General features: G+C 52.9%; 1 protein-coding gene across 7 annotated transcripts in view; it reads left to right on the top strand.

Annotated features, from left to right (window-relative positions):
* The window catches only part of KIF9 (kinesin family member 9), a 54,360-nt gene extending 39,859 nt beyond the window's left edge, over positions 1 to 14,501 (top strand). For 6 of the 7 annotated variants that reach the window (XM_075922988.1, XM_075922986.1, XM_075922987.1 and 3 more), the window contains 4 exons: positions 929 to 1,108; positions 4,146 to 4,261; positions 11,751 to 11,855; positions 14,281 to 14,501. In XM_075922988.1, the coding sequence (XP_075779103.1) occupies positions 929 to 1,108; positions 4,146 to 4,261; positions 11,751 to 11,855; positions 14,281 to 14,388 (509 nt within the window). In that variant the 3' untranslated portion in view covers positions 14,389 to 14,501. Of the gene's footprint in view, positions 1 to 928; positions 1,109 to 4,145; positions 4,262 to 5,415; positions 5,598 to 11,750; positions 11,856 to 14,280 lie in introns of all 7 variants that reach the window. The other variant, XR_012902148.1, reaches the window with a different exon arrangement.
* The last annotated feature ends 348 nt before the right edge of the window (positions 14,502 to 14,849 follow it).

Raw genomic sequence — 14,849 nt, 5'->3', positions numbered from 1 at the left:
AAGCACATGGCCAGGCAGGCCGGCTGTCTGGGAAATGTTTTAAGCTCTGTGGGCAGGCAGGCTGGTTTGGCAGCTGGTAAGTAAGTCTCTGGGCCACAGCCTGCTTCTGGCACCCAGCCCTTTCCTGCCCCAACTCTCTACCTCCCCACTCAACACACCCAAACCCTCTGTCCCACTCTTGCCCCCCCCTCCCAGATCTGGCACCCCAATCTCCCGCCCCAAATCACAATCCCCTCCTACCCTAGGTCACATCCCAAACCCCTGCACTCCAGTCCCCTGCCCTAGGGCACAACCGCCTTCCTCATCCCAACTCCCTCCCAGACTCCAGTCTCCCTCCTGCACCCCAGTCCCTTACCCCAACCTGCATCCCAGACCCTGCATCTCCTCCATTCATATCATGGAAGAGTGCGGCCCTTGACCACTTTCCAAATTCTTGGAATGGCCTCCCGCCCCCCATCAAAAATTATTGTCCACCCCTGAGCTAGCTCCTGAAGTACCCGAGGGTGAATGTCAGTAGGCCCTGCTGACCTGAACATTCCTAACTTAGTTAAACTGTCTTTTGCCTTTGCTCTGTTAATGTGGGGGCTAGCTGGATGCGAAAGGTCTCTGGGGGGTGGCCACTTTATTTCCAGTGTCTGCTTTCCCAGGCCAGTCCTGCTCACAGTGACGTCAGTGAGTTTTGCGATAGGAACACAATGCCTGCAAGCCGTAAGTGATACCTGCACACAGTCTGTCTGGCGGGCGTTACCAGGGCAGACCATATAGCCCACTCCTAGGCACGCACCTTTTTGGATTAGGGAGGACCGGAGAGCTGAGCTCCAGAGCGTAGAACAATGTGTGATCAGCCTCCATGTAAGATCCCCGATCTTCTGCACTCTCCTTCCACTCAGGAAAACCCATCACGTCAGGCCCTTCTCTCATCCTACAGGGGAGTACATGAATGAGGAAGGACAGATCATAATTGACGAGGAGGAATTTTTACTGGTTATGAAACTTAAGTCTCTGAAGAAACAGTACAGGTCTGATTTCGATGAGCTGCGTGACCTAAAAGCAGAAGTCCAGTATTGCCAGCACCTGGTGGATCAGTGCCGCAACAGACTCATCTCAGGTACTCGCGTGGCAAGAACTGGCATTCGCTAGCACTCGGGTCTCTACGCCAGCTGTATGCTCCCAGGATCGGTCGGCAGATGTGTAAATGACATTTGCACCTGCAGAATTGGAAGCCTCTTAAATTCAGAGACCCTGTCATGTGTTACTTTGACCCACCATCCCATCCTATTCTCTACAGGTTACCCCACCTCTAATGACCGATCCTGTTAAACGCAGTCCAATGCCTTGATGCAACTGGTAATCATCAACTTCATCGATTTCACCCATCGCTTTGTTTGACCCAGAGACTTATGGTGCCAGTGCAGCACTAGGCCCAGGGCCTGCAATTTTTGCACCTCTCCAAAGCCTCTAAGGGTACGTCTAGACTCCATGCCTCTGCCGACAGAGACACGTAAAATAGGCTACCCGACATAGTCAATGAAGTGGGGATTTAAATATCCCCGGCTTCATTAAAATAAAAATGGCTCAGCTGATCCCCGGCACAGCTAATCCCCGGCTCAGCTGATCGTCGGCACAGCGCGCAACTCAAGACGCGGATCGGTCTATAAGGGAAGCCTTTGTCGACCGGTCCTGTAAACCTCGTTTCACGAGGCATAAGGGAGCGATTGACAAATGCTTCCCTTGTCGATCAATCCGCGTCTTGACTCGTGCGCTGTGCCGACGATCAGCTGAGCCGGCACAGCGCGGCGACCATTTTTATTTTAATGAAACCGGGGATATTTCAATCCCCGCTTCATTGACTATGGTGGGTAGCCTATTTTACATGCCTCTGTCAGCAGAGGCATGTAGTCTCGATGTACCCTAAGACTTCCATGTTCCTCAGTCCCTGTGTTGCAGGATGGGGCTTTGTATCTGGGGGCACTGTCCATACATTTTAGCATGTACCGTCTCCCCGGTTCCCTCCTCCCTCGGAGGAGTCCTGCTTCTGGTACAAGTAAACTTGGACAGAGATGCAGCACCCCATCCTACTTTGGGCCTGGGTCTACAATTGGGACCTGGATTTGACCCAGTATGTTTGATGACATTAGATGTATCAACATCAAAGTCCTCAGCATTTGGAAGCTGCGCAGTGCTCTGTTTTCTAATAACAGGCCAGGGCACAAGCTTGTGTGTCTCAGGAGCAGTCTGCACTGAAACAAATGCCTTATGTTAGTCAGGTAAATATGCCGAGGGCTGACTCCTAAGCACCGAGTTTTGCCATTGGCATAAGTGGGACTAGGGTTTGGCCCATATCTGGAGCTGCAGACATCTGCCTTCCTTGGAATATGCAAACAATGGGGCGACCATTTCTATGAGCGCACTCGGTGTTTAGATGTAATTCGAAGGTGACATGTTCACACCAGTGTGACGGACCGGGCCGGGTCTGGGCACCGCTGAGGGCGTCCGCTCAGGGCGAATTGCTCAGACTCAGGGCTCCTTACAGCCCCTGACTGGAGACCTTCCCAAATAGGCCACAAACCAGTCACGCCGAGTGCTTCAGCTGCCAATCCGGCCAGCAGGAAGCCTCACGAGCAAAACCCCTCAGACATCCCAGCTCTCCCTGTGCCACAATCAGCCCCAGGCCTGCACACAGGTGAGGGGTTATAGAACCCAATCTTACCCACCCCAATCAGGTCCTCCCAGTCCCAGAAGACCAGTCACAGTTCTCAGTCAATCTACACTTTGGCTCTTACCCACAAGATCATGCTGGGCCAATCCTTTAGAATCTAAAATCTAAAGGTTTATTAATAAAAGAAAGAAAAGGTAGAGAGTAAGGTTGTTAAAGAAAATACATGACATGCACCAATCACTAAGTTCTGGATGCAGGCTCTCAGCAGAGATGTTGCAAACTGCTAACTTAGAAGTCTCTGGTGTACATCCTATGCCAGGATGGGTCAGCAATCCTTCCAGGCTCGCTGTCCCTCGCAAGGCTACATCTGGGATCAGTGGCAGAATTGAAGACAAGATGGAGACCGCCACATGGTCTTTTATAACCGTTCCTGGTGTCTCCCAAGTGGAGCAGGTCACATGGTCAAGTGACCTATCCTTGTGTCCCATATCAGCAGCCATGGTATTGGCTGGTGTGCAGGTTTCCAGACGCATTCCTCAGGTGTGTATTGGGCACCTTGAGAGCCATTGGCCTTGGAGCCCTGCTAATTAGCATAGTCATTGACTGACTAATTGCTCTTTACAACAGGCAGGCCAGGCCCATTGCTCTGTCTCAAGTAGAGAACATTCCCAGTATAAGCACAGAGCCCGTATTCATAACTCCACATACAGACATCATACAAGTACATGAGTAGCACACATACAGTCAGTAGAGCATAAGCATTCATTTGACACCTGACGTGGTCCCCTTTGTACAGACTTTGGGGCAACCCCCCCCCCCCCGGGGTGCAGCAGTGATCTGGCTGCTCCCCTTAAAACCCAGTAACGTGACAACCAGGGAATGAAGTCAGTGGTGTGCTAGTCCTGTCAGCAGCACCTAGCCAAACGCAGAGCCCTTCCTTCCTTCCGCCGTACTCTCCAAGCTATAAAACAAACACAGGCCATTCCTGGGGGATTACTGCGCTTCTCAGTGTCTAGGAAATGCGTATCATTACTAAGAACACGGGTTCAAACAGTGTTGCTCTGCCTGTTGTGCGTTCCCAGTTGCCATTATGGGATGGCGGGGGGGAGGGGCATGCTCATGGAGGCGAGGTCGGGCGGAAAACGTGCTGACTGCTTAGAACTGCCGCTTCCAAGTTTCCAAATGTCAGACTGAAAGACATTTTCCTCTCTAGCTCTGTGGAGAGCGACCTCTAGCAGCCTCGCAGATTGTTCTCTGCTCGGCCCTTCTGGGCTGTTCTGTGCCTGCTTCCCATTCATAGGGGGAGGAAGACGACCAGCCCCTGCCGTATCTCAGCTGTGGTATGGCTCAGGTCACTGACTCGCGTACGCATTCAGACGGCCGTAGAGGTGCTTGTCTCGTCATCGTGCAGAGTGCCAGGAAGACGACAAGCCGGGCCCCCTTTATTACCACAGCCTGGCTTCCTGTCCCCCACTTTGTCTTACAGAATTTGAAATCTGGTACAACGAGTCCTTCCTTATCCCCGAGGAAGTGCAGGAAGCTCTAAAGCCCAGAGGCGCCATCAGGCCTGGAATGATTCCCATGAACAGAGTCCTGTGTCTGGTGAGTTGTGTCGGCGTCCTGTCTTCCCGGCTTGACAGCGTACCCACATCACAGGCCCGGCCAGAGCGTGGGAGAGGAGGGAGGTTTGCTGTTCTGGCCCTTCTTGGGGGCGGTGAGGTATAGCACTAAGATGCTAATCGGGGAAGCAGATGGCAGATATTGGCACCTGTCTTCTTTGTGTGGGATTGCTTATTTTTATTCACAGCCACGCTGACAAAACAGCTGTTGATCCAAGTGCCTGACGGTCTGCTTGGTGTCCACACCTGGCAAGTGGTCAAGAAGGCACAGGGAGGAACTGAGGGGTTCTTTCTAGTCTCCAACTAAATTAAGGACATAAGAACGACCATAGTGGGTCAGACCAAAGGTCCATTTAGCCCAGTGACCTGTCTGCCAACAGTGGCCAATGCCAGATGTCCCAGAGGGAGTGAACAGAGCAGGGAGTCATCAAGTGCCATCCATTCCCATCTTCTGACAGACAGAGGCTAGGAACTCCATCCCTTCCCATCCTGGCTGATAGTCGTTGACGGACCTGTCCTCCATGGATCTAGCTAGCTCTTTTTTGAACTCTGTTATAGTCTTGACCAGGGCTACTCAACTTTGGAAACCCCAGGGGCCACAATGATACTCGCAGCACATGCCAAGGGCCACAACTTAAGTGTGGTTGCAGATATGTGCAAATATATATGCAAATATATGCAAATAGCTTCATTCACACAATGCCCCGGCCCTCCTAGCACCTCGTCCCTGGGGGCTAGAACTGTCGACACCCTGTACCCCCCTGTTCCAGCCAGCCCGTCCACTTGTGTTTTTCAGTGCTCACCCTGCCTGGGAGACTCCTCGCCGTTATGGAGCATGTTCCCAGTGGAGGTCATGTTCAAAGGATCCCATCCACGGGCCGCCTGTTGAGCCCGGCATACACCCAAACTGCACACTGGGCTGCCAACAAATGTTGAGTAGCCCTGGTCTTGACCCTCATGAGAGTCACTGGCGAGGAGTCATTTCATTTGGTGCCCCCTAAGTCTTGAATTGTCATGTTTCCACCTATTGGCCATTGCCACTTAGCCGGACATCAGCAGAGAGATGCAGTCCCTGCGCATGGGCAGTTCTGTCAGTTCTCATTCTCCAACCCTTTTTCTGTTTGTATTGCTCTCCAGGCTGTTTCTTTGTCTGAAGTGTGGGATTCAAGGCTGTGATCCTGTTTGACATTGACATGGGGCCTCCTCTGATCTCAGGGAAGCTCCAAACGCTTCCCAGTCTACAAACATACAGCACCGCTGAAATGCAGCCACCTCTGGGGTGTTCCATGACAGCTGAGACCCAACCAGTATTGGGACGGGTTGAGTTACTTTATATTACATGTTTGCATGATCCCTGTTTAACCCTTGCAGAGCCAGGCCACAGCAGGGGGATCTGGTGGGTTTACTTCTTTTAGAAAAAAGCTAGAGGGGGATTTGTTTGCCACCGAGAGCACCCTTGATTGAAAATAAGGCTCAGAGTCAAGCCTTGCTTCCCAAGCCACTCCAGAAAGCCACAGATTCAAGAGCAATCATGGTATGCGTGTCTCTCCCTCTGGAATGACTCCACCTCCAGAGTGTAAAGAGCAGGTGTACACAGGGCAAATGAAAGAGGGCTGCTATTAAAATTAAACAATAGACAAATACTTATGCAAGGATCATGGGGGATTCAAAACAGGTGTTAACTCTGTCCAGAAGAAAGCAAAGGAGATGAAGGGATGACAGTGGATGAGAAGCTGGATATGAGACAACAGGGCGCCCTTGTAGCCAACAAGGTTAACAGCATATTAGAGTACATTAGGAGGAGCGCGGCCAGCAGATCTAGAGAAGTGATTATTCCCTTTTATTCGGCTCTGGTGAGGCCACATCTGGAGTATTGCCTCCAATTCTGGTCCCCCACTATAGAAAGGATGTGGACGCATTGGAGAGGGGCCAGCGGAGGGCGACCAAAATGAAGAGGGGGCTGGAGCACATGACCTACGAGGAGAGGTTGAGGGAATTTGGGCTTATTTAGTCTGCAAAAGAGAAGAGTGAGGAGGGATTGGAGAGCAGCCTGCAACTCCCTGAAGGGGGGTTCCAAAGAGGATGGAGAGAGGCTGTTCTCAGCGGTGGCAGGTGGCAGAACAAGGAGCAATGGTCTCAAGTTGCAGTGGGGGAGTCTAGGTTGGATATTAGGAAAAACTATTTCCCTAGGAGGGTGGTGAAGTGCTGGGCTGGGTTCCCTAGGGAGGGGGTGGAATCTCCATCCCTAGAGGTTTTGAAGTTCCGGCTTGACAAAGCCCTGGCTGGAATGATTGAGTTGGGGTTGGTCCCCAGCTGCACCAATCGCCCGTGGCCAGCTGGCTCTTAGCTCTAGCTGCAGAAGCTCGTGCAGTAAGCCACAGAGGTCCCAGGTTCGGTGTCGCCTGTTGGCATTACACATGCAGCTGAGAGTCGGCAGTTCAGAGGCCCTGGCTTCTTCTGTGCTGTTGTTTACCGTCTCTGAAAGCCCAGTCCACCAGGCAATTCCTTGAAGTGTCCATTCTACCGCTGGACTCCTTACACGGAATCCCAACCTTTCCCCACGTTGGCTTCCTGAGCGGTTTCCACCCCCGATCCTCCTTTAGATTCGAGCCCCAAAGGTGCAGAAATCGTGCAGCTCCCTCGCACTTTTGATGTGGTGAGTTTACATCCGGAGGAGGCCCCTGTCAATCCAGCCCAGCGTGCAGCTGCTTTGCTTTCCCTGCCCAGCAAGTCCCAGCTCTCTCGCTGTGGGAACACCGCCCGGCCTGCCGCCCTCGGTTTGCATTGGTGGATTTGATCTTTCCTTCCGACTTGGAGCCATTTTCCATTTTGCCCATATTGAATCTTAATTGAATGCTTCCGACCCCTTGCTGCAAGGTAGCCGTCTCCTACGGCTGCCTGCCCTGTAGCGCCCCCTTCTGGACAAGCATGCTTCTGCAGCACCCCATGGGCCTGTCTTCCCCTACAGCCTGGGCTTCTAAACCCCATGACACCCGCAGCCTCTCACCCTTCCTGTTCTCCCCTGGTCAGGGCTGGCGCCCTGGAGACAAGCTTCATCCCTAGCCCACGATTCAAACACAGGCCTTAATACTATAGGTCCCGCCACCTTGACTCAGCTGTGGACTTTTCAGGGCTCCAGCAAGTGGCTTCTCTAGCCCACGACTCAGGGTGCTTCTGACCAGGCTCATTATTTCCCCTCTCCCCAAAACCTTTCCCTACCCTTGTCCCTGGAAGGCTCAGCAGGCAACCCCTCACCCCGGCTGCTGTCTCTCTCTTGAAAAGGCCCAGCTGCTTTTCCTTAAGCTCAGCTGAGCAGCTGGCTTCCCGGCCCCTCTTAAAGAGCCACTCACCCACGGATGGTCAAGCTGTAGTTTTAAGTACATTGCCCACTGTGATAGACCGGGCCGGGTCTGGGCACAGCTCAGGGCGAATTGCTCAAACTCGGGGCTTCTTACAAGCCCAGACTGGAGACCCTCCCAAACAGGCCACAGACCAGTTCCACAGAGCGCTTCAGCTGCCTGCCTGGCCAGCCAGAAGCCTCACAAGCAAAACCCCTCTGACACCCCAGCAATATCCGTGCCCCAGATGGCCCCAGGCCTCATACATAGGTGAGGGGTTTTAGAGCCCAATCTCACCTTCCCCGAACAAGTTCTGTCCAGTTCCAAGAAACCAGCCACAGATCCCAGGTCAATTTACACTCTGGATCTTACCCACAAGATCACGCTGAGCCAATCCTTTAGAATCTAATATCTAAAGGTTTATTACTACCAGAAAGAAAAGCGCCAGAGTAAGGTTGTTAAAGTACCATACATTACATGCATCGAATCTCCCAGTTCTCGATGCAGGCTGGCAGCAGAGATGTTATAACTGCTGGCTTAAAAGTCTGTGGTGTACATCCTACGTCAGGATGGCGCCACAGTTCTTTCCGGCTCCTCGATCCCTGCACTCTTGCCTCTGGGATGAAGTGCTGAGCTGAGCCCCAAGATGGAGTCGGCCACATGGCCTATTTATATCCCCTCCTGGCTTCTTCCAAGCTGGAGAGAGTCACATGGTCAGTGGCCAGGTTTGTCTTTGGCCTTCAGAGATCCATTGTTCCCGGGAGCTTTGCTCATTAGCATGTCTATGGGCTGAGCATTCCTTGTCTATTGCTCAGCAGTGATCTGCCTGCTCCCCTCAAAATCCAGTAACACGACACCCACGTTCTGGCCCCTCCCGTCTCATATTGTCCATGAACTTGACTGCCATGTTCATTAAAAGACTCAGAATATGCCCGAGGGGACTCACTGGAGCCCACCCTCCAACCCAACACCAATACACAATCCCTGTCAGATTGAAGCAAGCCGGGTCTCTTTCCAGTGCACGTTTCTCTTCACGGTCCTGATGCTCTCCATGCGGGAGAAGTGGTAGGAGGAGAGCTTAGAAGAGGGGCACTGAAGGAGAGCGCTCTGCAGAGAGATGCGTAGGTGGATGTCTGTCCACCGGCTCCAGTGAGTCAAAACCCACCGGGCAGAGGTGACCTTAGACTCTGGACCCTGCCGATTAGTCCTTCTCCTGCTCTGAGAAGCCCCATGTGGTTCTTCCAGCCGGTGGTGGCGAAGAGGCTGTCCAGGATGGAGCTATCGAGAGAGCACGGCTGTGGGGAGAGGCGGGGTCGGTCCTTGCCTATGCCTGCTGGCCATTGGAGAAATGATGGAACCTCCTGTCAGAGTCTAGATGCTGACAGACAGGCCACCTGTAAACTGCCCAGGATTCCTGGCGTACCCCAGGCACCGAAAAGGGGAGAGATCTCTCCTGTCCTTGTCTTTCTAACCTCTGATTTGGCCCCCAAGGTCACACTGAGTGAAGTAGCCCAGGAGATGGGAAGGGCCTACCTTGCCCCGAACTGATAAGCGAATCAGCTCTTCCATTTGCATCGGCATCCTCCTCTCTAATCCTTGCTTGCTCATACAGGCTGAACCTCTCTGGTGCCGGACCAGAGAGTGCCGGACTATCTGTGAGTTTAGTTAGGTGGGTTCCCACTTATCATGGACATGGCCAAGTTCCTGCCGTCCCATAAAGTTTACAGCTGCCAGGCCTGGCTCTCAGTGCTCTGTGCTGTTCCGTAGCTCTAACTGACCCCTAGATGTCTTCTCAGAGCCCAGCCAGCCGGGGCAGTGTTGGGCACACTGCTAGACTATGTTGACCTCCTGTGATCTGGCAAATTCTCTGGTTCGGCACCGGCCAGGTCCCAAGGTGCTGGACTAGAGAGGTTCAGCCTGTATAGGATTGGTGTCATGGGGCGCATTCACTAGCAGAGCGCCCCCTGAAGTCAGAGCACAGCATGGCAGACACTTCGCCCCCCCTCCCCCCGTTTTGACAGCTGGTCTGTTTCTGCAGCTGTCCCGGGTCACTCAGCCCTCTGGCCAGCTCACGTACAGCTCCAGCCCTTTCCAGGGTCACCAAAGTTCCACTAAAGAATCCAATTCAATGTCCCCAAAGTGACGTGTCCACTTCTCTGGGGCTCTGGCGCATTTCCCTGCCCTACACCCTCCTGGCAGTGTCTGAGGCTGAGCACAGCTTCTTGGGCTCCCTCCCCAGAGGGCCTGCTCCGTACCATGTTTCCCTGCCACCTCCCCTCCTTAGGAACTCTGGTGACTTCTCCCAGATTCTCTCAACCTCTGTCTCAGGGCTTCCCACACTGCTCCCTGTGGCTCTATCACTGGCTACGTCTAGACTGGCATGATATTCCAGAAATGCTTTTAACGGAAAAGTTTTCCGTTAAAAGCATTTTCGGAAGAGTGTCTAGATTGGCACGGACGCTTTTCCGCAAAAGCACGTTTTGCGGAAAAACGTCCGTGGCCAATCTAGATGCACTTTTGCACAAAAAAGCCCCGATCACCATTTTTGTGATCAGGGCTTTTTTGCGCAAAACAAATCTGAGCTGTCTACACTGGCCCTTTTGCACAAAAGTTTTGTGCAAAAGGGACTTTTGCCCGAACAGGAGCAGCATAGTATTTCTGCAAGAAGCACTGATTTCTTACAGTAGGAAGTCAGTGCTTTTGCGGAAATTCAAGCAGCCAGGGTAGACAGCTGGCAAGTTTTTCTGGAAAAGCGGCTGATTTTCCGGAAAAACTGGCCAGTCTAGACACAGCCACTGTGTTTCCTTGGGTTCGCCATGCTTACCCCTGGCCCTTTTGACCCGCTCCTCACGCTGGGCTGCAGCAGAAGTGGGGCTGGCCCCAATCCCCTCCAAGGAACCAGTCACCCTGGGCACGTCTACTCTGCAGGGCAGAAGTCGAATTAGGATACACAACTTCAGCTACATCAGCTGCACAGCTGCAGTCAAAATAGCTTCACTCAGCTTTAGGCACTGTCCATACAGCAGGAAGCCGAAGGAGGAACACTCTTCCTCCGACTTCCCTTACTCCTCGTGAAATGGGGGTGTCATAATCAGGAGTGCTGACCAGCACCTGGTGACTAAGGGGTTAACTAATGTCTCCTGCACCTAGCCAGGTATCAGGGTGGTCAGCCAGCAACAATGCGGGTAGGAATTTCAAACTGGAAGAGAGGGGTTTTCCTCTCTGTTCTTTGTCTGAGGCAGAGCGGTTTCTCCCACATATTAAGGAAGATGGGAGACACTTCTCCCTCCCAGAACGGACTTCTTACAAGGTGTAAGTAGCGAAAAGTTTAGCTAGTCCGTCAGGATTTATTGTTTTCCTTGCTTGGGGATGTGGAAATAATGTCTGAGCTTGTTACTTGGGGTTTTTTTTTCACCTTTTTGTAACTAAGCTCTCCCTGAGTATCTACATCAGTTGGTGGCTCTTCCCATCTAGCCACTTTACTAAGCTTGCAACTGTAGTTTTGTGTTGACAATAAAGGATTGTTTTCTTCCTTAACCGGGATTGGTTGATTGACGTGTCCTTACAAGGGCAGAGTCCATTGTTGTCTGTGGATTCCCTCTGTTTTTCCCAACTCCAAGCAATGGAGGTTGGGGTAGGGGGAGAGATTTACCTTTGGGAGGAGCTTTCCCAAGTGATCGCTTCACTGGGCTTCTTGGAATTACTTGCGTGGTGGCAGCGGATTACCCAAAATCTGGGTTTTTAGGATTTGGGGAGGAAGTTTTTTCTTACCAGAGCCTGTAAAGGCAAGATTTTGAGCGCACTTGCGGGCCCCCAACTTCTGCATTCGTCATGCCAGAGTGGGGAACAGCTTTGACAGAGGGTTACAGAACTCGGAGTAAGAAATCCTTCAGCTTGGCATTATTTCAAAATAAGGGCTTGCGATGTAGACGTGCACTTTGTTATTTCGGATTAACGGCTTGCAGTGTAGACGCGCACTTTGTTATTTCAGATTAATGGCTTGCAGTGTAGATGCCCACTTTGTTGTTTCCGATTAACGACTTGCAGTGTAGACGCGCACTGTGTTATTTCGGAATAGCGCTGCAGTGTAGACGTGTCCCCGGTGACAGCTGGCTTCTCTCCTTCCCCTCCCAGGATGAAGATGAGCAGGAGCGGTTTGACCGGCTGCAGGGGGAGGTCCTGCCATCCTGTCCAGATTCCACCGCCTTCTACAATGCCAAAATGAAGACTGATCAGAAGGTAGGGTGAATCTGTGCGCAGCCGCAAGGTCCGCAAGTGGGTTTGTCAGCATCTGCCGGGGGTGCAACCCCGTTGCCGGACTTTTCCTTTGTGGGTAAACGCCCTGTGTGCAGGGTGGGGCACTGGCAGGAGCCTGGGAAAGTAGCCCCCGTTCAGTGCTGCAGCACACTGAGCAGGTTGCAGCCCGTTCACTGCCCCCTCTCCCACCCCAGGGGCTGGCGTGTGGCGGCCACATGCCCCGGGATGAACTCGGACCGTCTTCAGGCACTTAGCATTTGACTTTAGGGGCCAGAGCGTAAGCCTGTGTAAATGACACTGAGGCCAGGGGCGCTGCACTGACTTACCCAGCTGAGGATCCAGCCAGTGTCGCTTGGCTTGCTCTGGCTCTTCTGGGGGAGTGGGGAGCAGGGTCTCATAATAAAGAGCCAACAGGACTACCTACTGCCTGGAGGGTGCTGGGAGCGCCAGGCAGTAGGGTGCCACTGGCAGGTTACTGTGGAGGACGATTCTTGCTGTGATGTTTAACAAAGCCCGTGAAAGTCTCGCTGCTCTCTGGCTCGGCCTGGAAATTCTCATTTCAGCTCTGTGCTGGGGAGCAACCAGGAAACCAAGCCTATGTCTAGACTGCAGGCTTCTTTCGGAAGAAGCTTTTTTCGGAAGAGATCTTCCAAAAGAACGTCTTCCGAAAGAGAGCGTCCACACTGCCAAAGCACATCGAAAACGCAATCTGCTTTTTCAAAGGAGAGCATGCTCACTGAATGGACGCTCCCGCATTTCAGCTGGGATTGCTATGGACGGAGTGGCCGCCAGGGCACCGGTGCTTTTTCCTCTTTCCTCTTCTTCCGAAAGAACTCCCTCTTCCCCGTCCACACGCGCCTTTTTGCGAAAGAGCTCTCTCAGAAACAGGCTGCTTCTTTGTAGAATGAGGATTGCCAATGTCAGAAAGCCTCCTCTGTTCTTTCCATTTTCTTTTGGAAGAATGTGATTGCAGTGTGGATGTTCCTCAAGTTTTGTCGGAAAAACGGCCTTTTTTCTGACAAAACTCTGTCGTGTAGACATACCCCAGGTGTAAACCCAGTGCCTGGCAAAATCCAGTGGGGCACACCCGACAGTGCCAGCTGTCTGATTTCGGGCAGGTGTTCTCACCAGGGTAGCACAGACCGTGGGGGCGAACCTGTGGAACTCCTTGCCAGAGGAGGCTGTGAAGGCTAGGACTATAATAGAGTTTAAAGAGAAGCTGGATAATTTCATGGAGGTTAGGTCCATAAAAGGCTATTAGCCAGGGGATAAAATGGTGTCCCTGGCCTCTGTTTGTCAGAGGCTGGAGAGGGATGGCAGGAGACAAATCGCTTGATCATTGTCTTCGGTCCACCCTCTCTGGGGCACCTGGTGCTGGCCACTGTCGGCAGACAGGCTACTGGGCTAGATGGACCTTTGGTCTGACCCAGTATGGCCGTTCTTATGTTCTTATGAAGAATCTGGGCTCTGTGACCAGATCCACCCGCTCAATATTGCAGTGAAGACGCGCAGTACGAGGGGTTTAAAACTGTCACTAGCATAGCCTGGGGGATTGGCTCCCATCAGATCTCTCTGAGGCCAAGAGCTGAGCGGAATAAGACTGGACATCGATACTGGCAGTTGTGACAGGGCGGCCGGCCCCTCTGAGACTGACACAGGGACGGTGCCGGGTGGCCAGAAGCAGCGGGATTGAAAGGATCCGAGGGGGTTCAGAGCTAGAAAGGGAATTGCAGGGACAGGTCTCATGCGGGGAGTCGGGGCTGGGTGAAATAACCCTCCTCAAAGGTTTGCTTTTCCTTCGGGGGGTGGGAACGAAACCAGACCTGGCCCTGCAGCTGCTCAGGCAGTGGGAAGGGCAGTAGCTCGGGGAGGAGGGGCCCTGCCTGGGAGAGGTGTGTTTTTGCGACTGTGTTTTACCACTTTACGTGAATCAGAAGCCCACCTCCAAGACGGGCTGTGATTGGCTGAGAGGCAGTGTGGCGTTTGTTTGAGGAGCCTTGGAGAAGGGGAGGGCCAGGGCAGAGCATTGCACAAGGCCTGCCGGGGTGCTGGCCACCATGTTATAGTAGTGGCCACAACCAGGCTTCATGGATTTCAGCCAAACCCCCCAACCAACCCTCAGCTGATGGGGGTTCGGAGAAGACTGTCCCTGGGACAGGGTATCCCATAGCTGCCCACTAGCGGGTTTCTTGCCCCCTCTGAATCAGGTGGGACGGGCTGGAGACGGGTTACTGGACTAGGAGCAGCTTTGGCCGCTCCCGGGTTCCTGACCAGGACAACTTTTCCAACCAGCGTGAAACTGGGGAAAGTCAGTTTGTGCTGGCGCCAGTAACCGTCTCTGCCTCGTAGCTAGAGTCCCGAAGGACCAAAGCCCTTTTAGGACCTCGATCTTGTTTTGTGTTACCAGCACAAGTACTTTCGAGCCATGGCTGCCCTCCAGCAAATGCACAAGAAACCGGGACTCATCACAGCGACGGTGAAGAACAAGCCCCCAGCAATGCTCCACGTCATATAGCAGGGGCAGGACCGAGCCATTTGCATCCGTGTTCCGGGTCGAGAAAGGACCTCAAAGAGCTGTCGGCATTGATTTCCATGCCAGACTTCTCAAACAATAAACCTGGACTAGTGGCAGGTGTCTGTGGTCCGTCAGTACGGAGGCAAGTGCTAGCTAGAGTCGAGGCCTCACCAGCCAGAGAGGAAGATAAAATACAGGTTAGTTAATTGCACTAAGAGAACTTGTTTCCCTGCCTCGGAGAAATGCAGCGCCCTGCAGGAACGTGCACGTTGCAGGGGAGCGGCGGAGGAAAGAAAACAGGTTGTGCCTCTTTGCGACCAGTGAAAAGTCCTGACGGGTTGTTATCTTTCTGGTAGAAATACCAGGCGTGTCCAGACCAGGCCCCTGGTGGGACAGCCTCCTTTGGAGGGCCCAGAGGATTTGGAGCTTCTGAAGTGTCAGAATCCATCCCCCCACTCCAG

The sequence above is a fragment of the Pelodiscus sinensis genome, chromosome 2 (assembly GCF_049634645.1).
Source record: "Pelodiscus sinensis isolate JC-2024 chromosome 2, ASM4963464v1, whole genome shotgun sequence".
Lineage (NCBI taxonomy): Eukaryota > Metazoa > Chordata > Testudines > Trionychidae > Pelodiscus > Pelodiscus sinensis.
The sequence above is the reverse complement of the archived record's forward strand: the minus strand, read 5'-3'. Positions and strand labels throughout refer to the sequence as shown.